The sequence below is a fragment of the Dysidea avara genome, chromosome 1 (genome assembly GCF_963678975.1).
Source record: "Dysidea avara chromosome 1, odDysAvar1.4, whole genome shotgun sequence".
In the NCBI taxonomy this organism is placed as follows: Eukaryota; Metazoa; Porifera; class Demospongiae; order Dictyoceratida; family Dysideidae; genus Dysidea; species Dysidea avara.
The window spans coordinates 3,766,786-3,792,541 of record NC_089272.1 but is presented as its reverse complement, the minus strand read 5'-3'; the positions used below and the strand labels follow the sequence as shown (position 1 = coordinate 3,792,541).

At 38.6% G+C, this 25,756-nt stretch overlaps 1 protein-coding gene and 2 long non-coding RNA genes across 5 annotated transcripts; all 3 read right to left on the bottom strand.

Annotated features, from left to right (window-relative positions):
- Positions 1–14,240: 14,240 nt before the first annotated feature.
- On the bottom strand, positions 14,241–16,635 carry LOC136248479 (uncharacterized). Its single transcript, XR_010697759.1, has 3 exons — positions 16,411–16,635; positions 16,126–16,356; positions 14,241–14,698 (listed from the first exon to the last, which is right to left on the bottom strand). It is a non-coding gene; the product is annotated as an uncharacterized lncRNA (long non-coding RNA).
- A 3,114-nt stretch (positions 16,636–19,749) lies between these two features.
- On the bottom strand, positions 19,750–22,762 carry LOC136253476 (uncharacterized). The gene has a single exon (XM_066046155.1). It carries the CDS (start codon positions 22,754–22,756, stop codon positions 19,940–19,942), a length of 2,817 nt encoding a protein of 938 aa, XP_065902227.1. The 5' UTR covers positions 22,757–22,762; the 3' UTR covers positions 19,750–19,939.
- A 1,380-nt stretch (positions 22,763–24,142) lies between these two features.
- On the bottom strand, positions 24,143–25,652 carry LOC136248360 (uncharacterized). Of its 3 annotated transcripts, XR_010697754.1 has the most exons (8): positions 25,460–25,652; positions 24,931–25,397; positions 24,815–24,869; positions 24,703–24,762; positions 24,584–24,646; positions 24,442–24,526; positions 24,329–24,384; positions 24,143–24,274 (listed from the first exon to the last, which is right to left on the bottom strand). It is a non-coding gene; the product is annotated as an uncharacterized lncRNA (long non-coding RNA). The 3 variants fall into 3 exon arrangements; XR_010697753.1 differs by having other exon boundaries at positions 24,931–25,652; XR_010697755.1 differs by having other exon boundaries at positions 25,217–25,652.
- Between the last annotated feature and the right edge of the window lie 104 nt (positions 25,653–25,756).

Here is a 25,756-nt window from a genome sequence, read left to right as displayed (position 1 = left end):
GAACTACTCTACTACAGCTTTACTAGGATAGAGGTACATAATCAAGGCTAACTGAGTTTTGATACATAGTTCAAGTTCAATACTAACACATGTGGTTTCAATATGGGTTCTCTAATTCCTAGAGAATCAGCTATTCTAGCTGCATAAACTGATCATTCTTAACATAGCTAAACTTTTCTTTTGAAGATACTTTTGACTTATCTTTTGAGGATGCTTTACATGGTTGTGCTAAAACATACAATGGCTGTTTAAACAAATAATTTAATGTCCAGCAGCTGGTGATCAGACATGTATCATTATTTTATACAGGTATATGTAATAGTTGTAACACGGGCATGAGGGCTTTGCCTAATATGTATGCCCGACTGCCCGAGGGCAGAGGACATACATTTCAGGCAAAGCCCGAATGCTCCATGTTACAGCTAATATGTAACACTTTGCATGGGTAGATCAAAGAAATAATACCTTTGATCTGGGCAGATCAAAGGAATAATTCCTTTGATCTGCCTATTTGTGTTGTTAAGTGTTTCTTTCTTTTAAAAACTACTAAAATGTATATAAAACCTATAAAGGCAAGATGCACTTTACATTGTGGGTTTCATGTGGCTTACAATTGAGTCTACTGTGGCTCTCAATTGAAACAAACTGAATCCCACAATAAAACTATCTCTTGGTGATATAGGTGTCTTACACATTTTGAAAACCTTACATAGTAAGTGCTAGTGCTATAGTTGAAACTTTTTTGAAACTATACCAAACCACATCAAAAGCACTTTCAAGTACATCAAAAGTACTCTCAAATACATGAAGTAACTTCAAAGACTTTAAACTGATTGATTTAATAACTTTAAGGCTTGAAATACAACTTCAAAGTATTGCATAATAGTTGTAATTACCACATTCACCCCTGATCTTCCTTATATGTCAAAATAGTCTAGCTGTCAAAACAGCCTAGTTGTAGCCCTGCTACATTTCATATGTAGCCCGGGAAGTTCCTTTGATCTGAGGTGTGAAAGTGTTACATATATATATTTACATATATATATATATATATATATATAGTATATATATAGTTTCCTGGATGGTTGTCCATATAGTTACATGTACAGGTATGTGTACAGGTATGTGTACACAAACACATGATATATACACTCACCTTGTCTCTCCTCCAGAGCTACATGATTGAAGCAGCTATATTACAGCAAAAGTGGTTAATTATTAGACTGGGTGTACTATTATTTTAACATACACAGTGTGTATAGCATGCAGTGGCCACTCTTCAGAATCATTTACTGCCCTAAAGAGTAATTTACATGGCCATCTACTATGCCTTGCTATGTATACATGACATTTGTGACCGGATTTCATATAACAAGGCTTCCACACACATAAAATCAAACTTACGATTTTACCAGAAATGGATTGCTGGTTTAATACACTATCATATTTCACACTGTATTTCCTTCAGCACTGGCAAGTCTGGTTTCTGTAGCAGCTTTCTTCCGACCCTGTCAAAGCCACGAGCCGGGAGATTGGCGCCATTAAATTATTGTTATTATTATCTAATCAAAAACAGCCAAGCTGTAAAAAAAGGTGTGGCCCCCAAAAAGGCCATGGTGAAAAAAGATGTGAAATCCAAGGTGGCGGCCAAGAAATGGCTGTGATGGTAGGTTAATGGTAAAAATTTTAATAACGACAATTCAGGTGAATTTGATGCCAAGACCAAGTGGCACAAAATTCACCTGAATTGTCGTTATTAAAATTTTTACCATTAACCTACCATCACAGCCATTTCTTGGCCGCCACCTTGGATTTCACATCTTTTTTCACCATGGCCTTTTTGGGGGCCGCACCTTTTTTACAGCTTGGCTGTTTTTGATTAGATATCACTTCTTTTTGTATTTGTATACTGCTAAGCCAGCCTATGGCTGGCTTTGGGGCTTTTTTAACCCATGTGTTTTTTTATTTACCACAGGAAGAAGAAAAGAACTTATAGAAGATTTTTAATACTTCAATTATTTTTGATTTTATTAGTAATTATACAAATTATATACATATATTTATTACATGCCCATTATTCCCTACAGTATATTTTTTAGCTGCTGATCTCTCTACTGGGTGACGTAAAATATAGCTGAACTATATACAGGATGGTTTCTTTGTAGCTGAACTCTCTACAAGATAAATTCTTCTAGCTGATTTCTCTACAGGGTGATTTGTTTCTAGCTGAACTCTCTACAGGTAATTTGTTTGCAGCTAAACTTTCTACATCCATGGTGGTTTCTTTCTAGCTGAACTCTGTACATGATGGTTACTTTGTAGCTGAACTCTCTACAAGGTGACTTCTTCTAGCTGAACTCTCTACAGGGTGATTTGTTTGTAGCTGAACTCTCCACATGATGGTTTCTTTGTAGCTGAACTCTCTACAAGGTGACCTCTTCTAGCTGATCTCTCTACAGGGTGATTTGTTTCTAGCTGAACTCTCTACAGGTGATTTGTTTGCAGCTAAACTCTCTACTTGATGGTTTCTTTGTAGCTGAACTCTCTACAAAGTGACTTCTTCTAGCTGAACTCTCTACAGGTGATTTGTTTGCAGCTAAACTCTCTACATCCATGGTGGTTTCTTTGTAGCTGAACCCTCTACAAGGTGACTTCTTCTAGCTGAACTCTCTACAGGGTGATTTCTTTGTAGCTGAACTCTCCACCTGATGGTTTCTTTGTAGCTGAACTCTCTACAAGGTGACCTCTTCTAGCTGATCTCTCTACAGGGTGATTTGTTTCTAGCTGAACTCTCTACAGGTGATTTGTTTGCAGCTAAACTCTCTTTCTTTGTAGCTGAACTCTCTACATGACGGTTTCTTTGTAGCTGATCTCTCTGCAGGTTGATTTGTTTTAGCTGAACTCTCTACAGGGTGATTTGCTTCTAGCTGATCTCTCTACAAGTTGATCTGTGTGTAGTTGATCTCTCTGCAAGTTGATTTGTTTGTAGTCGATCTCTCTACAGGGTAATTTGTTTGTAGCTGAACTGTCTATAAGGTGATATGTTTGTAGCTGATCTCTCTACAGGTTGATTTGTTTTAGCTGAACTCTCTACTGGGTGATTTTTTTCTAGCTTATCTCTCTACAGGTTGATTTGTGTGTAACTGATCTCTCTACAAGCTGATTTGTTTCTAGCTGATCTCTCTACAAGTTGATTTGTTTGTTGCTGATCACTCTAAAGATTGATTTGTTTGTAGCTGAACTCTCTGCAAAGTGTTTTGTTTGTAGCTGATCTCTCTACAGGATAATTTGTTTGTAGCTGAACTCTCTGCACAGTGATTTGTGTGTAGCTGAATTCTCTAGAGAGTGATTTAATTGTAGGTGAACTCTCTACAGGGTGCATGACTTATTTATAGCTGAACTCTCTTTAGTGTGACTTGTAATGTTCTGAATCTCTACAGTGATATAATTGTAGCTTAATTCTCCACAGGGTGACTTGCTTCTTGCTTAACTGTCTATAAGATTAACTGTTTGCAGCTGAAGTCCCTACAGAATAACTTGTAATGTAATAGAATTCTATAATAGAGTAAATAAATTAGCTGAATGCTCTATTAGGGTGACTGTTCTATTAGAGTATCTCGATCTCGCATTTGCTACACAGAGTTGGCTTTCGAATCATAACTCAGTGGTTTGTAATCCAATTCTTCTATACTACTGCAAGGACTTTCTATGAAGATTATTCCAGCTATACACCGATTTTCAGCTCATTGCTCTTAGCGGTTTGCCTAGTAGGCGTAAAAACTAATACTTTTTTATTACTAAAAATCGATCGCATAATTGTGACACAGGTTGGGTTTTGTGTCATATCTCCGTGGTCTTAATCTCGATTCCTTTCAAACTACCAAAAGGCACTCCTACGATGGTTACTCCATCTACATAGCAATTTTCAGCTCATTCCATGAAGCGGTTTACCCTGTAGGTGTGACAACAAATCGATCTTGTTTTACGCGAATAATCGGTCTTAACTCCTGAACCATTCATCGGATTGCACCAAATTTGAAGCTAGGATGCGCCTTTGGACTCCCTTTCTGTGTGCCAAATTTCAAGGCCATCGGAGCACGCGTTTGCGTTTTATAGCAATTTTTGCAAGTGTGCGAAAAGACGAAGAAGAAGAAAAAAAAAAAACGAAGAAAAAAAACGAAACTTTGGCCGCTCATATCTCGGAAATGGCCTGAGTAATTTCCTTCAAATTTGGAATGTAGACTCCCCTAGCTGGCGGGCAACTCTGCAGCAAATTTGGGTTCAATCGGATAAGCCATCACCGAGATACAAAAGCGTGAAAATGACGTTTTCTTTCTTCCTGTCAATATACTCACGGTGTGGCGCGCCGGCTTCTTGGGCCGCACGACACACTATCGTGTGTCTTGATCTATTTTACCATTTAGGCACTGGAGAGTGTACACAGAAATTTACCCATAGCCTAGGAGCCTAAGCGAAAATCTAAATGGCCATGGCTTTGTGATAATGGGTGTAGTGAGCTGGGACTTCACAGAGAGCTCGCCAATAGTGTTCACGGTCAATTTGGAGTAATTTGAGGGCCGTGGAGGGCCATGGAGAGCCCAAACTTGGCCTCTGGATTCCAATCGTCTTCTTACTTCATTTTATACCCCTATATTAAGACCATCGTCCACCCCCACCCTCCCACCTTATTACTACCCCCACCCTCCCACCCTATTACTACCAGCTGTGATATTATTACCCGCTCGAAAAAAGCTGCCCAAAACAGGGCAAATTTTGGGAATCAGAAATGTATACACCCACTCAGTGATAGCTAGTAAACAGATGAATAATTGGTGCAAATTTTGTTTGCACAGCTGTAGGCACTGGGAAGTTATTACACAATGATTCCTTAAAATCGCCATATCTCCTAACAAAGCTTTGTGCGTTGAAGCCTTGTTTTGTCAAATTCAGTCACATATAAAGATGCATAATTATGTTTGGTATATGCTCCAGAAAAGTAACCCAACAATCTCCTTAAAATGGAAAAAAAAACCTAGCTATATCAATAGTGAGGCAAGATAGCTAATTGGGGGATGTTTTGAATATTAAGATTATATAATACAGTATAAGCAATGGTTACTTAGCAACCATTGCTAAGCAACCATATTGTTGCTATGCCATGGGGCATCTATCACTATGGTAATACTAGTTGTCAAGTCGGACATCTACTTCTAATAGAAACATACCACACTATTTTAGCCAATCAAATTAGTATTACAGGTTTTTGTTAAGGAACCTTGACAAATAAGTGTAATACTAATTCTATTGGCTAATCGCTTGACGTATTTCAAAATAATACATCAAGCTGCCATTGAGAGTATTATATAGCAACACATTCAGTTGTTGGATTATATACAGTATAAGCTCCATATGTTACAAAGCAACTCTCATCTGTGCAATGGCTAAAATGTATTGCTACTGTATGGTCACCTCATACCCAAATTGTAAGATAAACTATGCTGCCATCTTATAGATTACCACCTGTCAAACAGTGTACCAACCCCTGACTAATTCCATCCAGGGGTGGATTCAGGTATGGGCATAGGGAGCAAGAACATCCCCACCTTAATTCCCAACAATACCCATCAGAGCCATTTACCATACTTTCATGGTTACACCATATCAATGTACATCAAAACAACTTAGTGCATGGAAGACTCAAAGATAGGGGAGAGCACAACAAAATGTGCCCACCCCCATTCTCATACCATGCAAAGAAATGTTTCATACAAGATCAAGATACTCTCATATAACAGTCAAATACTGCGATTAAACAGCCATCACTGGCCATTATAGAGAATCTTCCAAGTGCATTTGCACTATTAGGAGACTAAATGTACCCATGGAAAAATTCTAGTTTTATAATGTAACATTGGCCGTCCTTTGGACACCATGATTATTAGGACACAAAACACTTTAGGGTCATACTGTAAGCTACTCACCACTACACTTTATCCCTGCACTGAACTCAAGTTTAAGATGTCTACTACAGTTTGTTTAATTAGATATTTGTGTACAAAACTACTCTGCACAAAATTTTAGTATTATAATGTTCTAGAGGTTCCTACTACCTTGGTACACCCTCTCTTTCCAAACCCTGGATCTGCCCCTGATTCTAAGTAACTTATTAGTAAATGACATATTGACAATCACAGATTTACTGATACTCACTTACTAACTTACTATCACACACTCAGATTTAATTATTGCACTGGGCAGTCAGATTAGCTGATGAGGCCAGGATGGCAAATGCCCAAACACAGAGATTCATACATTTTACAATCCAACAAAAATATTAAAGCCAATTACTTATGGCTAGTTAGAGGAAAGCTGCTTGTAGGGTAGCAGTCAAGTGAAGCGTTTTGTAAAATCTTATTGTGCTGGAAAATTGCAGTGAAGACATCACAGTTAAATGCAAAAGTGATGAAAAGTTTTGGTGGATTATTGCATTGGCCTGTAATAAGCTGGAATCTGAAAAGTTGCATTGTGGTGAATAGCATTTTGAAACTATGTGCTCTTTAAAACTATGTAAATAATATTAATTAGCTTGTTGTTGCAGTTTTGGCCTGGGGAGCTGAGGTAATGACACTTGTATTAGAATCATAGCTGGAGCACACTCATTCACCTACTGATAGTCAGTGTTGGGAGTAACGCGTTACATAAGTAACGCGTTACGTAATATTATTACTTTTGTGGTAACAAAGTAATATCTAATCAAAAACAGCCAAGCTGTAAAAAAAGGAGTGCGGCCCTTGCAAAGGCTATGGTGAAAAAAGATGTGAAATCCAAGGTGGCGCCCAAGAAATGGCTGTGATGGTAGGTTAATGGTAAAAATTTTAATAACGACAATTCAGGTGAATTTGGTGCCGCTTGGTCAATTGGCACAAAATTCACTGGAATTGTTGTTATTAAAATTTTTACCATTAACCTACCATCACAGCCATTTCTTGGCCACCACCTTGGATTTCTCATCTTTTTTCACCATAGCCTTTGCAAGGGCCGCACTCCTTTTTTTACAGCTTGGCTGTTTTTGATTAGATTTCACTTCTTTTTGTATTTGTATACCCCAAAGATGACCTATGGCCAGCTTTGGGACTTTTTAACCTATATATTTGTCTTTACCACAGGAAAAAGAAAAAGATGAAGCAGATTTCATAAATACTTTAACTCATTCTGATTTTATCAGTAAATGTACAAATTATATATATAATGCATATATCAAGAGTTCATTATATTATGAACTCTTGCATATATTTATTACATGTCAATTAATCCCCACAGGATAATTTGCAGCTGATCTCTCTACTGGGTGACTTGAAATGTAGCTGAACTCTCTACAGGGTGATCTGCTTGTATGTAGATGAGCTCTTTACAGGATTCTCTCTACAGGGTGACTTGACTCTAGCTGAACTCTCTGCAGGGCTATCTGTTTGTAGTTGAATTCTCTACAGGGTGATTTGTTTGCAGCTGAACTCTCTACAAGGTAACTTCTTCTAGCTGATCTGTCTACAGGGTGACTTGTTTCTAGCTGAACTCTCTACAGGGTGATTTGTTTGTAGCTGAATTCTCTACAGGGCAATTTGTTTGCAGCTGAACTCTCTACATGGTAGTTTCTTTGTAGCTGAACTCTCTACAATGTAACTTCTTGTAGTTGATCTCTCTACAGGGCAATTTGTTTGCAGCTGAACTCTCTACATGGTAGTTTCTTTGTAGCTGAACTCTCTACAATGTAACTTCTTCTAGCTGAACTCTCTACAGGGTGACTTGTTTCTAGCTGAACTCTCTACAGGGTGATTTGTTTGTAGCTGAATTCTCTACAGGGCAATTTGTTTGCAGCTGAACTCTCTACATGGTAGTTTCTTTGTAGCTGAACTCTCTACAATGTAACTTCTTCTAGCTGATCTGTCTACAGGGTGACTTGTTTCTAGCTGGTCTCTCTACAGGGAGATTTGTTTGTAGCTGAATTCTCTACAGGGTGATTTGTTTGTAGTTGAACTCTCTACATGGTGGTTGCTTTGTAACTAAACTCTCTAATAAGTGACTTCTTCTAGCTGAATTCTCTACAGGGTGATCTTTTCATAGCTGAACTCTCTACAGGATGATTTGTTTGCAGCTGAACTCTCTACATGATGATTTCTTTGTAGCTGAACTCTCTACAGGGTGATTTGTTTGTAGCTGAAATCCCTACAAGGTAACTTCTTCTAGCTGATCTTTCTACAGGGCGATTTGTTTGTAGCTGAGTTCTCTACAGGGTGTTCGTTTGCAGCTGAATTCTCTACATGGTGGTTTCTTTATAGCTGAACTCTCTACAAGGTGACTTCTTCTAGCTGAACTCTCTACAGGGTGATCTTTTCATAGCTGAACTCTCTACAGGATGATTTGTTTGCAGCTGAACTTTCTACATGATGATTTCTTTGTAGCTGAACTCTCTACAGGATGATTTGTTTGTAGCTGAAATCCCTACAGGTGATTTGTTTGTAGCTGAGCTCTCTACAAGGTGATACTTCTAGATGATCTCTCTACAGGATGACTTTTTCTAACTGAACTCTCAACAGGGTGATCTGTCCATAGCTGAACTTTCTACTGGGTGATTTGTTGCAGCTGAACTCTCTACATGGTGGTTTCTTTGTAGCTGAACTCTCTACAAGGTAACTTCTTCTAGCTGCATTGTTCTCTCTACAGGATGACTTGTTTGTAGCTGAACTCTCTACAAGGTGATACTTCTAGGTGATCTCTCTACAGGATGACTTGTTTCTAACTGAACTCTCAACAGGGTGATCTGTTCATAGCTGAACTTTCTACTGGGTGATTTTTTTGCAGCTGAACTCTCTACATGGTGGTTTCTTTGTAGCTGAACTCTCTACAATGTGACTTCTAGCTGAACTCTCTACAGCGTGACTTGTTTCTAGCTGATCTCTCTACAGTGTGACTTGTTTCTAGCTGGACTCTCTACAGGTGATTTGTTTGCAGCTGAACTCTCTACATGGTGGTTTCTTTGTAGCTAAACTCTCTACAAGGTAACTTCTTCTAGCTGATATTTTTACGGCGCATATTTGTTTGTACATAGCTGAGTTCTCTACAGGATGATTTGTTTGCAGCTGGACTCTCTACATGAGAGTTTCATTGTAGCTGAACTCTCTACAATGTGACTTCTTCTAGCTGAACTCTCTACAAGGTAACTTCTTCTAGCTGATATTTTTACAGAGCATATGTGCTTGTAGCTGAGTTCTCTACAGGGTGATTTGTTTGCAGCTGAACTCTCTACAATGTGACTTCTTCTAGCTGAACTCTCTACAGGGTGACTTGTTTCTAGTTGATCTCCCTACAGGGTGACTTGTTTCTAGCGGAACTCTCTACAGGTGATTTGTTTGCAGCTGAACTCTCTACATGGTGGTTTCTTTGTAGCTGAACTCTCTACAAGGTAACTTCTTCTAGCTGAGTTCTCTACAGGGTGTTTGTTTGCAGCTGAATTCTCTACGTGGTGGGTTCTTTATAGCTGAACTCTCTACAAGGTGACTTCTTCTAGCTGATCTCTCTACAGGGTGGTTTGTTTGTAGCTGAACTCTCTACAGGTGATTTGTTTGTAGCTGAACTCTCTACAAGGTGATACTTCTAGGTGATCTCTCTACAGGATGACTTGTTTCTAACTGAACTCTCAACAGGGTGATCTGTTCATAGCTGAACTTTCTACTGGGTGATTTGTTTGCAGCTGAACTCTCTACATGGTGGTTTCTTTGTAGCTGAACTCTCTACAAGGTAATTTCTTCTAGCTGAACTCTCTACCGGGTGACTTGTTTCTAGCTGATCTCTCTGCAGGGTGATCTGTTCATAGCTGAACTTTCTACAGGGTGATTTGTTTGCAGCTGAACTCTCTACATGGTAGTTTCTTTGTAGCTGAATTCTCTACAATGTGACTTCTTCTAGCTGAACTCTCTACAAGGTGACTTGTTTTCTAGCTGATCTCTCTACAGGGTGACTTGCTTCTAGCTGAACTCTCTATAGGTCATTTGTTTGTAGCTGAACTCTCTACATGATGGTTTTGTTGTAGCTGAACTCTCTACAAGGTAACTTCTTCTAGCTGAGCTTTTTACAGGGCATATTTGTTTGTAGCTGAGTTCTCTACAGGGTGATTTGTTTGCAGCTGAACTCTTTACATGGGAGTTTCATTGTAACTGAACTCCCTACAATGTGACTTCTTCTAGCTGAACTCTCTACAGGATGACTTGTTTCTAGCTGATCTCTCTACAGGGTGACTTGTTTCTAGCTGAACTTTCTACAGGTGATTTGTTTGCAGCTGAACTCTGGTTTCTTTGTAGCTGAACTCTCTACAAGGTAACTTCTTCTAGCTAATCTTTCTACAGGGTGATTTGTTTGTAGCTGAATTCTCTACAGGGTGATTTATTTGCAGCTGAACTCTCTAGAAGGTGACTTCTTCTAGCTGAACTCTCTACAGAGTGATTGATTTTTTTTGCAGCTGAACTCTCTACATGGTGGTAGCTTTGTAGCTGAACTTTCTAAAAGGTGACTTATTCTAGCTGAACTCTCTACAGGGTGATCTTTTCATAGCTGAACTCTCTACAGGATGATTTGTTTGCAGCTGAACTCTCTACATGATGATTTCATTGTAGCTGAACTCTCTACAGGGTGATTTGTTTGTAGCTGAACTCCCTACAAGGTAACTTCTTCTAGCTGATCTATGTACAGGGCGATTTGTTTGTAGCTGAGTTCTCTACAGGGTGTTTGTTTGCAGCTGAACTCTCTACATGGTAGTTTCTTTGTAGCTGAACTCTCTACAATGTGACTTCTTCTAGCTGAACTCTCTACAGGGTGACTTGTTTCTAGCTGATCTGCAGGGTGACTTGTTTCTAGCTGAACTCTCTACAGGTGATTTGTTTGCAGCTGAACTCTCTACATGGTGGTTTCTTTGTAGCTGAACTCTCTACAAGGTAACTTCTTCTAGCTGATCTTTCTACAGGGTGATTTGTTTGTAGCTGAATTCTCTACAGGGTGATTTATTTGCAGCTGAACTCTCTACAAGGTGACTTTTTCTAGCTGAACTCTCTACAGAGTGATTGATTTTTTTGCAGCTGAACTCTCTACATTGTGGTTTCTTTGTAATTGAACTCTCTACAGTGTGATTTGTTTGTAGTTGAACTCTCTACAGGGTGATCTGTTCGTAGCTGAACTCCCTACAACGTAACTTCTTCTAGCTGATCTTTCTACAGGGCGATTTGTTTGTAGCTGAGTTCTCTACAGGGTGTTTGTTTGCAGCTGAACTCTCTACATGGTAGTTTCTTTGTAGCTGAACTCTCTACAATGTGACTTCTTCTAGCTGAACTCTCTACAGGGTGACTTGTTTCTAGCTGATCTCTCTACAGGGTGACTTGTTTCTAGCTGAACTCTCTACAGGGGATTTGTTTGCAGCTGAACTCTCTGCAAGGTAACTTCTTCTACCTGATCTTTCTACAGGGTGATTTGTTTCTAGCTGAACTCTCTACAGGGGATTTGTTTGCAGCTGAACTCTCTACAAGGTAACTTCTTCTACCTGATCTTTCTACAGGGTGATTTGTTTGCAGCTGAACTCTCGTACATGGTGGTTTCTTTGTAGCTGAACTCTCTACAAGGTTACTTGATCTCTCTACAACATGACTTGTTTCTAACTGAACTCTCTACAGTGTGATCTGTTCATAGCGGAACTTTCTACTGGGTGATTTGTTTGTAGCTGAACACTTTGCATGAATGTTTCTTTGTAACTGAACTCTCTACAAGGTAACTTCTTCTAGCTGATCTCTCTACAGGGCAATTTGTTTGAGCTGAACTCTCTACATGATGGTTTCTTTGTAGCTGAACTCTCTATTAGGTACCTTCTTCTGGCTGATCTGACTACAGGGTGACTTGTTTGTAACTGAATTCCCTACAGAATAATTTGCAATGTAATATAATTGAGTAAATTATAAATGCAGCTGAATGCTTTATTAGGGTGACTGTTCTATTAGAGTATCTCGATCTCGCATTTGCTACACGTAGTTGCCTTTCGAATCATAACTCAGTGGTTTGTAATCCAATTCTTCTGTACTACTGCAAGGACTTTCTATGATGATTATTCCAGCTACATACGTATTTTCAGCTCATTGCTCTAAGCGGTTTGCCTGATAGACACGAAAACTAATAGTTTTTTATTCATAAAAATCGATCGCGTAATTTTGACACAGGTCGGGTTTTGTGTCATATCTCCGTGGTCTTTATCCCGATTCCTTTCAAACCACAAAAGGGCACTCCTACAATGGTTGCTCCATCTACATAGCAATTTTCAACTGATTCCTTAAAGGAGTTTACCCTGTAGGCGTGACAGACCTTAGACCTTATTTTACGCAAATAATCGGTAATAACTCCGTGAATGTTCATCGGATTCCTACCAAAGTTGGTACACAGATCCGCCTTAATGAGCCCTTTATGTGTGCCAAATTTCAGCCCGATCCGAGCACGCATTCGTGTTTTATGGCGGATTTTGCGAAGTGTGCGAAATGAAGAAGAAGTAGTAGAAGAAGAAAAAAACGAAGAAATTAAAACGAAATTTTGTTCGCTCGTATCTCGGAAATGGCTGGAGCGATTTTCTTCAAATTAGGTGTGTAGACTCCCCTTACTGGCCGGCACCTCTCTAGCAAATTTGGGACCAATCGGATAAGGGATCACAGAGCTACATAGGTGTGAAAATTGCGTTTTCTTTCTTCCTGTTAATATACTCACGGGTGGCACGCCGGCTTCTTGGGCCGCACGACACACTACCGTGTGTCTTGATAACGGAATACGCTATAAAAACAGGTAATATAACGCAAGTTACTTAACTTACAAATGTAACGCGTTACATAAGTAATATAGTTACTGTAACGAGTCTAATATTACGTAATATTATTACTATAAGTAATGAAGTTACTAGTCTCGTTAGTAACGCTTAGCCACAACGAAGTAACGAGGCCTATACTGAATGAAGCTTATTCACCAGCTTCTTACTTATAACCAAGATTTGCATATTGTCTAACAACGCAATCATGTCACGTGATAAGGTGGTAGTTTCACACGTGACAGCTTAAGGCTGTGGACACAAAGTAATATAATATGTAATATTATTACAGTTACTTTACTTTATGGGTAATATGTAACTGTAACTAAATAGTTCAGTTGCAAGTAATATGTAATATGTAACTAGTTACTTTTACAAAGTAACTTGCCCAACACTGCTGATAGTGAACACACCCATATTTGGTTTTACTCTTAAACAAATAGAGAACTATAGCAGTGTTGGGTGGTACTAGGGAAAAGACCAATTGCAAATACGGTTATTGCATTATGGTATATTGCAATGTTGCATTGCTAATATGTATGATATTTTTGAGACTATGATCAATACAAAATTAATATTGTTATAAAATTGCTTAGTGCATAGTTATTGGCCTATAGCACTTATAATAAATGATATATCTTTGTATTTGATTCATTTAAGGCTTCTCGCTATAGCATGATCACTACAGTCTCACTTTTGTTAGTATATGCAAGTAGCAATATATTCTACAAACCATTCACACCAGTGCTGTCATTCCATTAGGCATTCTGTATGCATGTTGGTCTTCTGACTTTCCAATTGCAGAAATTCTCAGCCACTGACTGTCTCTGCTTTGGGTGTTATGTCAATATCCAAAGAGTTCTGTATGATACTTTAATAAGTTTCATAGTATATACTAGAGCTGGAAATACCTGCATGTGCCTGACTGATCATTGTGTAAATCTTAATACGCACAGGAAAAAATGTGGCATTTCCTGTAGCAGGATATGTGCAGGAAATTTACAGGACAGGTGACATTTCCAGCACATATCCGGGAGATGGAAATGTACAGGAAATTTGCAAATTTCCTGTACATTTCCTACTACATGATAGGGCACAATTTCCTGCAGATTTCCTGTACTGGACATATGAAATTTCCTACAGATTTCTTCTATAAGGTATTTATGAAATTTCCAATACATTTCCTCCATACAATATCTATGGAATTTCCTATAGATTTCCCCTATACAATATCTATGAAATTTCCTGTAGATTTCCTCTATACAATATCTATGAAATTTCCTATAGATTTCCCCTATACAATATCTATGAAATTTCCTACAGATTTCCCTTATACAATATCTATGAAATTTCCAACAGATTTCTTCTATACAGTATTAATGAAATTTCAAATACATTTCTTGTACAGTATCAATGAAACTTATACATGTGGTAAAAACTGTAAACAATAATATCTACATGGTATTACATTATATACATGTACACAGTTACAAGGGTATAGTATAGCTACAAGTTAGTCACATAGTACAGTACCATATATCAGATTTTGTGACCCATCACGAAATTTCTTTTGCTTGGGACAAAGTGTGATCACCTGGGCTGAACCTGTTTAATTGACTACCATCTTTATCATCATATCAGCATGTTTACTCCTTAAGCTTGAGTTTTAACTTTCATTAGCTCATCGTGTCACTCCTTGCTAGATGTCTCTCTGCTCTCTTGGTGTATTGATGTCACTTAATATCTTCTTGATTGATAGCTATTTCCACCTTGCCCTTAAGTTCGGCATATTACAGCTGCTCCACTTTATTGAAGTTTCTGCAAATTGTATAATGTAAATGAATGCACGGTATAATACACATTAACAAAAAAATGCAACCTACACTACAATATAACTATTTTTCTTGGACATTTAAGAAAGTTGAACGATGCAAGATTACTGAAAACAGATCCAGTGTAACCATACGAAAAATGTTTGTGGTCAGGGCCAACAAATATGAAAAACTGAATACATTAATACTATGCATAGAAAACACTTTAATAGTAGGACCTAATGTATTTCGCAGACTGGACTCGCAGACTGGACTCATGCACTAAACTAAATAGCTTCTTAACAGTTATCCAGGCATTATCTAGCTCCTGTACCACTGGAAACACCATTATCAAGCTAAAACTGTTGAAGCTGCTCTTCCTACAAAGTTAGAGTTCGCGAATGCACTAATTTAATAGAATGTTTACAAAACATGTGTACTTGTGCATACTAGCAGTAGTGGAGGCTATTGTAGTTGCGTAGGATTAATTCCTTTGCTCCTTTACTGCTTAGTACTAGTGGATAGGCTACTGTGAATGACCAGAAGTAAATACTTAGCGATGTTGTTAGTATTGCGCTATCCGCTTAATGCTGCCCGCTAAGCTAGTTTACATCTAAAAATATGTTGTCACTATATAGACTGTGTAGAAAAGGCTATGTGTAGCCTATATCTAACTATTTATGCACTATTATAACGTCTTGTAAATGTTCTAATAAATTAGTGCATGTGCGATATTTGTGACTTTGTAGGAAGAGCAGCTTCAGTAGTTTTAGCTTGACATTAGTGTCTACAGTGGTACAAGAACTAGGAAATTCCTGGATAATTGTGAAGAAGCTGTTTCTAACTTAGTGTGAGTCCACTCCACAAAATACATTAGGCCTATTAGTAGCAGGTTGGCAGCTATTCTTGAAAACTAGCTCCTTAAGTGGCTGAAATACAGCAGAATCAATACCAAAATCTTTGGCTGGCTGTTGAAGGCCATCCACCACTGATTCTCATGAAGTGAGGTCCTTGTGTCAAAGCCAGAAAATGTGACTAGAGCCTGACAGGGCACCCAGAAAACATAACCTCAAGAAACCAGTTTTGAGCATCAAAATCGCCGGATAGTTTGATAGTGTAGCTACCCACTAGAGGTGGTCGTTCAATTTCCCTTGGTGTATAATTTGGATCCGCTTTCTAAAATCAAGTTACAAATAATGGTAAAGTACTGTGTGGTATTATGTTCAATCCAAATGCACCTGGGAATGCATACATACTACTACTTAGCACAATTACTGTAGGCAAGATATGAGCAATGTAGGATATAAGGTTACACATATTTTGAACAGGATGTCTGTTTGTGGCCTTGTTTAATGATACACCACAGAATAAACACATAGTACAAACAAATACATAATTACAAACAAGACTTGTAATCACAAAAGAAAACCTCACCTACAGACCAGGTGACACATCAACGACATTCAGTAACAGCTCAAACTCAATTGTAGGTTGGCATCCTGAGGTCCGATGGACTTTTTCAACAGGTGCTATAGTCTTAATGATGTTCACTATCTTGGCAAAGCTACCATTCTCTTAATATATCTGGTGATACATTCTGCTGACGAGTAACACTATATTTATCTCCAGACATACTACTCTATTGATGAGTGCGATTTTGATAACCTGGATATAATAAATATTTGTGTACTGGACTAGGCGACTCTAAATGATGCCTACCTTGTTTTCCTGCACCGAGTTGAGAGCTTGTTTGTTTCCTCACATTAGAAGCAGTGGCAATAATACCATTCCTTTTCACATACCCATATGGAATTATAGCTGTTAAGGTAGGCGGGTGATGTGAGAGTAGTGACTTGAGTCCAGAACCCCTCGAGTCGAGACGGCCGCTTCACTGGCATTCTTTTATTTCACTACTTGCTTGCGGAGTCTTCTCAGAAGAACGCTTCGATTCTCTCCAACTTTCTGCCAGCACCTGCCAACGTCGCCATTTTTAATGTTCCCGCGCAGCATAACAAACGCCTCAACTTTTGTCAGAAAAAACTATTAAGTTGCGCGCTTAGGTTAAAATCGATCGGTTAAAATTTTTGCTCTTTGCGACCCACCCAACCTTTTACTCTAGAAGAGAAAGGGAGTATCTTCCCTCATATTATGTACAGCTAGCTAAATATTATACGTAGCTATACCATAGATTATATAGAGGCGAGAGGGCTATAATCTATGGTTTTAAACTCTAGTGCACAGACTAACGTACGAGAAGCCATACAATTGCACGTAAGAGTTTGCTATACTTGATATTATTTCAGCCCTTCAGTACACTCAGACTTACTTCAAAGATTCTGTTGAGCAGCATGCAACTGTCAGCACCCAACTAAATTATGTTAAAAATGCTTTCAGATTGCTGCATCTCAGGCTTGAGTGATGATTTTAAAAATTTTCCTGGTGGAGGGGGGGCCTGCCCCCAGACCCCCTTGAAAATATGCTACAATTGCTATGCCCTCAACTGTGGTGGCCCACCCGCCCCTATTTTGCCAGAGCCAACCCTGCTTGGTAGTCTTGTTTGGTTACACTTTGGTTCACACTTATCAGATTTGATCAATTTAATTGTTCAGGACAAGTAGTGCAATCTGGATCCAGAGGCAGAGATGGTTTCAGTGCCCACAGGTGATTAGTGCTGTGAGCAACTGGCAATCTGGCTCAGTGCCCGAGACATGCTGAAACATGTAGTAGCTACTGTAATACATGAAGGAGTTGATTATATAATTACAGGGGAGGATCCAGACTTTTAAAAGGGGGGTCCACTTTAAATTGCAACTTCAGTCTAGCTGTAAGTTGAAGATCAAAAAAAAAAGGTCATTACCTGCTGACAATAGCTGCCCCTCACCATAGATGCCCTCACCAACTACATTTCCTTATTTATAACTGTATACATATAGCTTGCTACACTGCTCCTCAAAAGACTACTGTGACTTCTCTATTAGAGTATCTCGAGTAAGAGAGGCTCTTCTTTCAAAAGGAGGGTTCCATGGAACCCATTGAACCCCCCTGGATCTGCCCCTGAATTCGATACAGAATTTTGCATGTATGATCAGCTTTGGCTACACAGCATGTGCAATTCCCACTTAGCCAAACTGGAAATTGACAAATAGCTACACCAAAATCTTTTAAGTGCATTCTATGTAAGTAATTATGCATCAGATGTAAAGCAAAAGCACACATCACAATGTCGACCCCATTTGATGTGGTGTCAAACTCATACATTATGCAGAGTCATTTTTGTACGATAAAGTGTGTGGGAATACTACCTTAAATAGACATATACTTCTTGTAGCCAATATAGCTCCTAATGGTGTTCAGTCCCCTTCATTGACTCATTGTCAATAGTCTCTCAACGGACCACCCTATAGTTTGTGGCTGCTGATAGTAAAATATCTGAGTTGAGTTAGCTACATATACGTATGCTGGTGAGAATTTTATAAATTTATCCCAGAACTTTTATTGTAGTTGTAGTGGCACAATGGATCCTAGCCACTACTGCTATGATCCAGTAGCAGTAGTGGCTACTGGATGGTAGCTTCATTGGTTTTGTATACATAATTATGTGTTGACCTGGTTATAGTGGTACTCCTCTGGTAAGAGTAGAAAGGTGTGTGCTGAAGTTCCAACAGGTACTGTAGAAAATGTATGGGAGATGAGTTTCCCAGTTCGCTGTGTATAGAAAATTGTTCCAGCTCATCGATAAAATGATTTTTTGCTTATTGTGAGATGACATATAACAGCCTATAATATTATTTAATTTTATGGTGATCCTGTGTAATTCATAATACAAAGTGACGTAATCATGCAAAGGTTGCTTGTTTTCTGTTTTGTGCCATGGTTACCAATGGGGCTCAATAGAGAGTGTCTGGAAAGCCACCCATTTGTTTGTTTAACCATTACTAGCACTTACAAATTGTGGCAAACCTATTATATCAAACAGCATGTAGCATTTTTTGAGCTGTAACAATTTGTTATTACATATATAGGTATATTGATCACGAGATTAAAGTTTGGTGCATGGGTTAATTTCTATATTCTGCAAGACAACAAAAACTGTGAAGTGTGCGATAGAATTTTCAGTGGATGCAGATATATTCATGTAATAATTCTACCTTTAGCTACCAGTTAAACTGCATAGTACAAACTGAAAATAAAATTATTGCAAAATTCTACAGTAATTTGAGCTGAAGTGTAACCATATCAATTTAAAATTCCATAGTAACTTCAAATCAATGACAGTAAAAGTGGCACGTGTCAAACTTATATTACATGCCTAACTGCAAACTACCATAACAGGTGATATGTACTAATACAGAAAACGCACCAGAAATGTAAACAAATTACCTTGAAATTTCTGCATAACTGGAAATCACCTGGACAGGTGGTATGTACTAGTACAGGAAATGTTCCAGAAATGTGAACAAAGAACTCCTTGACAAAATATGGTAGTGGAATTTCCTACACAACTGGAAATTAGATGGAAGAGTGATATGTAGAAGTACAGGAAATGTGTCAGAAATGTAGCTAAACCAAAAAATTTCCTTGACATTTCCAGTTCCAGGAAATGTGACATTTCCTGCATGAGTGGAAATTGCCTGGAAAGGTGGCATGTATTAGAGCAGGAAATGTGCCAGAAATATGAACAAAATATTCCTTGACATTTTTGAAAGTGGCATTTCCTGCAAAACTGGAAATCACTTGGAAAGGTGATATGTACAAGTACAGGAAATGTGTCAGAAATTCAAACAGAAAATTTCCTTGACATTTCCTGTACCGATATAACCACTGGAAATGTGGTATTTTTTGCTGTGACGGTTGCATGCAATGCATGGCTCATTTTCTCAATACAAGATTTGAAATACACCACTTAGGCACATATTAAGTGCAAATCCTTATCTGAATTGACTAAGAGCTTATCTGACTTTGTTAGTGTACTTTGAAATGTATTATTATGCATCACACTCTTGATCAGTTATGCAAGCATGTATCAATGCTCCACATTGTAACCCATCAGCGCACAGATACCAGCAAAAATAATTATAAACAAACATCAGTGATGGTGTATATATAGTATCATGACACAGTTGTTATTAGTAAACAAAATTAAGCAACAACATAGTAAGTAAACATAATTATAAGTAAAAGAAAATACCAAAAACAATAATTTACAAAAGAGAGTATGCAAACAAAGCAAGATACTGTGCTATTTAGATTACATGTACTTCTGTCTGCGTTTGCATGCATAAAACAAAGCTATTACTACTATCAAAGAAATTACAAGAACTGCTATAATTGTTACAAGTAGTCCTGCAAGTTCTCCATCAGATAAATCACCTTCTGAATTTTCACTTCCATCTCCTTGATTCTCATTATTTGTATTATCTGGACTCATATTTGTATCTTTCTGATCTGGATTTTTAGTTGGGGTCTGATCATCTGGATGGTGCAATGGTGTCACTGATGGACATTCACCGTTACACATTGAAAAAGCTATTCTTATCATGTCAAGTTCTACACCGTATTGATCTGTTGCAGACACTCTAATGGTAAGTGTGTGCTCTCCATGATCGAGGATCTGCGTATTGCCTATAAGACCAGGGTTTTCAAACACATTCCACAAATGACCACCTCCACTGGACGAATGTGTAATAAATTCCCCAAATCTTTCATTATCCAGGTAAATACTAATTGTATCAGAATCACCATCATTTGAATATTGAAGCCCAAGAATATGGAAAGAGCATCGTGAATGTGATGTGATAGTGTATGATACGTATTGTCCACTGCTTGTTAGATGAACTGTTTGTTGATCAGAAGCCTCACTTCGGTACTGGATGCATGGGGTTTGGGAGTACACTTGATTGCATTCTTTCAGCAGTGTAGATGATATTCCATTTTCCATCTCTAAGTTCAAAGCACTATTACAATCCTCATTATAAGTAATCATCTGTCTGTGTACTGTTGGACACTCACCACTGCACTGTGTAAATGAGACATTCACTTTGTCCATTTCCACTCCATGTTGATCTGTTGACACAACCCTAAAGGTAAGCCTGTGTTGTCCAGGATCGAGAGTCAGTCTACTACCTACAAGTCCAGAGTTTTCAAACACATTCCATAAATTACCATTTCCATATTCAACACGAGTAGCGAATCCACCAATTTTAGTATCGTCAAGGTATATACTTATTTCATCTGATTCACCATCATTGGAATATATAACATTATTAACTTGTAAGGAGCACTGGGATTGTGAAGTAACATTAAACCAAACATCCTGTCTATCACTGACAACACGAACGGTTAGTTCACTAGAAGCCTGGCTTCGAAATTGGATACATGTAGCAGGGGAATATACTTGGTCACATCCTAGTAGTGGAATTAGCGATAGTCCATTTTCCATTTCTAAATTTAAGACAGCATTACAACCTTCATCAACTGGCTGTTGCATTGGTAGTATTACAGAGGGGCACTCACCATCGTACTGCGTAAATGATAGACTTACTTTGTCAAGTTCCACACCATGTTCATCTGTTGAAGAAACTACAATGGTAAGTTTGTGTTCTCCAGGAACGATGATCTGAGGAGTACCTACAATGCCAGAACTTCTAAACACATTCCATAAATTTCCACCTCCACTGTTTGCAAGAGTAGTAAATTCACCAATCAAGTGGTTATCCAGGTAAATTCTTAGCAAATCTCTTTGACCATCATTAGAATACATAATGTTGTCGACATGCAAGGAACACTCAGAAGGTGCTGTAATTGTATATGACGCATTTTGTCCATTGCTTGCAAAATGAACTGCTGTGTCATTAGAAGCTTCACTTCGATATTGGATGCATGGAGTTTGGGAAGTCAGAGAATCACATGACCTTAGTGAAGTTGCAAATGCATTTTCTATCTCTAAGTTGTAGTCACTATCACATTCCTCAACGTCTACTGGTTGGCGTGTCGTAAGCACTACTGGGCACTCACCATCACATAATGTAAACGAGACATTCACTTTGTCAATTTCAACACCATATTGATCTGTTGAAGACACCCTAACTGAAAGTTGGTGAACTCCAGGAGACATTATCTGTGTGGTCCCTACCGCATAAGAGCTTCTGAATACATTCCATAAATGGCCATCTCCACCATATGTTCTAACCGTATTGAAGTCACCGATAATATTGTTATCCAGGTATATGCTTACTGTGTCTGAATCCCCATCATTAGAATACTGAACGTCGGTAATACTAAAAGCACACCAAGAATGTGACGTAATGTTATGTGATATGTTCTGTCCATTTCTAGCGAGGTAAACTGAAAGTCCGTTTGAAGCCCTACTTCGGTACTGGACGCACGGGGTTTGAGGGTTCATTGAATCGCATTGATCGAGCGGAGATGATGCTATTCCGTTTTCCGTCTGTAAATTGATGTCACTATTGCAATTCTCATATATTGAAGATGGACTAGATGATGTGACTACTGGGCACGGACCGTCGCATTGAGTAAATGAAACATTTACTTTGTCCAATTCCACACCATATCGATCTGTGGAAGTAATTGTAAATGTCAGTCTGTGTTCTCCAGGTCCGAGGGTTTGCGCATCACCTATTACACCGGAGTCTCTAAACACATTCCACAAATGGCCATTATTAGACCTCGAAATAGTAGTGAAGTCGCCAACCATATTATTGTCCAAATAAACACTTATTCTATCCGAGCTGCCATCATTCGAGTATCGAACGTTGTTAACATGGAAAAAACACCGGCGGGAAAGTGAAATAATGTTGTACGACACGCTCTGTCCATCCGTTTCAAAGCGAACTGACCGTTGGTTAGAAGCTGCACTTCGGTATTGAGTACAAGGAGTTACAGAATAAGGGGTACTTCCGTAGCAGTTTCTCAAAGCGGTGGACGTGATTCCGCGGTCTATTTCCAAATTGTACTCCCGGCTGTAACAGAATCCCGTGGCACTGCATAAATTCTCTGATTGTAATAGCAGGAATACTGCAACGAATAAAATGCCGTAACCATCCATATTGCAAACAATATGTCACTAGTTATATGAAAAATTTAAACGCTTTTTATAGGTGTTGGATAGCTATGTGAGTCCCGCTTGCATGCATGCTCACAATTTGCTAAAATTCTAGCCACACAGAACCTTTCAGTTTTATACATTGGACGGGTAGCATAGTACTGTATGAGTGTTCATCAGCTATAACTAACTTCTTTAACTGCAAATAAAGCTTACAAGCTATATTGGCAGCTAGGGATGTTTCCGGCAGCGGGCTTTTGACAAGGTAGAGTAATTATTACTATGCCCTGGGCACATACAACCACCAATGGGACAATCTGCAAATGGGGCATGTACAAACAGTGCATGACCAGCACAGTGTGTATGGAAAAGATGCACATACACAGTAGCACATAGCTATAGTAAACATAAATTATGCAATAACAATCGTTAGGGCCTGCTACTCTAGATACTGAATTTTAATCAATCTTTAGCTTCATTGCTTGCAGACGTGAGATTCAATGCTGAGAGCATGCACTTGCACCTTAACTTGTGAGAATCATGCAGTAGGGGCATGATGTGGTCTTTCATGGTCAGGTAGCTAAATGATAACGTGGTGCCATGATTAAATTTAGGAGAACAGACAACTGCTTGCAGCTGATCACTGTGAAAGATGGCAGTTACAGGCATGCAGTACCTTCAATAGGATAAAAATCCAATTCCAGAAAATAATGGACATTCCACCAAGAAAACGTACAATTCCATTGTGCAATAGCATTGTAGACTGTAACTACAGTATATACAGACACAATAATATAGTTAACAGTATATGTATAGGTACATAAACAGCAGCAATTATTAGCTTAAGGGCACATTTTGTGTATGCTGTGTTAGTTATCTCAATCAGGTTGTATATAGGATGTAATTATGGCAGTGTTTATATTATAGCTTCCATCTCAGAGTGATCTCATTCCTGGCACTGAAAGGCTTCAGGTTGAGAGCTATGCATTATCACACAAACTTATCAGCTGAAAGCTGTGTTGGCATTCTCCATGCACACAATGTCCTGCCAGGCCCGATGCAAAACTACTGGTATAGCTGAGTGCATGCAAGTACATCGATGCATGGTGTGGCAATGGCTAATGATGTGTAACACAATACTGTACAACATACAGGAGATGTACTATACGTATAGTACCTCTGTAGTTTGGCAGACTTTGTATGGCTTTACACCACTGAGTCGCCTGCAAATTGAGCTATGACTACACTGTAAATTTGGAAGTGTGAATATCACACTGAAACCGGTGTGACCTTCACACTTCCATGGTATGACCTTCACACTCCAACATATTTATAATATTGTTTGTATTTTAATTGTATTTCAAATACATTTCAAATGCATTTAATGCAGCATTGTTAACACTGTGACAGTTAAAATCACTATTTCTTCTTATAGGATATCAGTGCCATTTGACAGCAGATGCCCATGCAGTTTTGGTTGTCAAGTTCTGGCATGACATCCCTATCAGGATGGTGACATTTCTATAAAAAAAACATACAATGAACACACAAACTAATGAAATTTATAAAACGTACATTCAACCATCAGTGTAGGACTTGCATCGGTTGTGATCCACTGTGGCGACATCTTTCTACATAGGAAAAACATAATGAATACACAAACTCAGTAATGAAATTTATAAACGTACATTGTAGCCATCAGTGCATGGAACTCTAGATGGTAAGCACTGGCATGCAGTGGGACTTTAGATGGTCAGCATTGATTGTACATCTCTATAATAGGAAAAACATAGCAATGAACACACAAACTAATGAAATTTATTAACATACATTGTAGCCATCAGTGGGACTCTACGCAGTCAGCATCATTGGTTGTCTGGTTTGGTGACATCTCTATATAGGAAAAGCAGAGTATAATAAACACAAACTGATGAAATTTATAAACGTACATTGTAGTCATCATTGGGACTCTAAACAGGCTGCATTGGTTGTTTGCTTTGGTGATGTCTCTAGGAATACAATAGTATAATGAACACAAACTAATGAAATTTATAAACGTACAACCATCACCAACACTCTAGATGGTCAGTATTGGTTGTCAGGTTCAGTGACATCTCTATAGTGATAACAGAGTATAAACGTACATTATAGCCAACATTGGATCCAATTCCACTGACCATTTGTCATGCAGGTTTGGTGACATACCTAAAGAAAATGTCATAAACACACAGTGGAACCTCAGTTATCCGAACCCCTTGGGATCAGGGGTAGTCCATAAGTCTGAAAAGTCCATATCTCTGAAACTGCATGTGTATAAATAACCTTAAAATAGCATTTTTAAACATCAGTACTTTCAAATACCCTAATAGAACAGTCACTACTCTAATAGAGCAGTCATTTCCGTAGTTCGGTTAACCGAAAATCCTAATAACTGAGGTCCTACTGTAAATAAAATTTGCATACACTGTAGCCATTAAGCTAATGCGACTGCATCACTGCTAGTCTCGTACAGCCACACCGCATTCTTTGCAATTAGGTCGCGGAAACTGTGAAATAACGGCTGGCTATTTTATTAAGTTGTGGTTCCACAGTCGATACAGAGGAACGAGTTGAGCTCCTTGGAGTTCCACTTAATTATCTGAGCCTGTAGGTCAAGTACCAATACACAAATTAAGTTCTCTAAAATTAACACGCACCCACACTCACCCGAACTTCCTTCGGCAGGTCTCAGTACCCGCATGACCCGAGACGGATTCTGACTACTGCTCATGGCGTGTGGCACAATAAACACCAATAGTTTCCGCATAACTAAGAGCCAGAGTGGCTAAAAGCTAGAGAGACCAAAGTTGAAACACAGCAGAAAACCGACTAAACTGTTACCAAGGTTACAACTCTAAGACTTCCCGTTTTTAAACCAGGCGCACGCGAAGACCGGCTGTGGGCGTGCGCCTGGTTTACTGTAATTGTTTTCGTAAAAGTGTGTGTGTGTGTACCTATCTATCT

What these genes read in the sequence shown, in the direction of transcription:
- LOC136253476 (XM_066046155.1), bottom strand. Translation starts at nt 22,756, where the DNA reads ATGGATGGTTACGGCATTTTATTCGTTGCAGTATTCCTGCTATTACAA.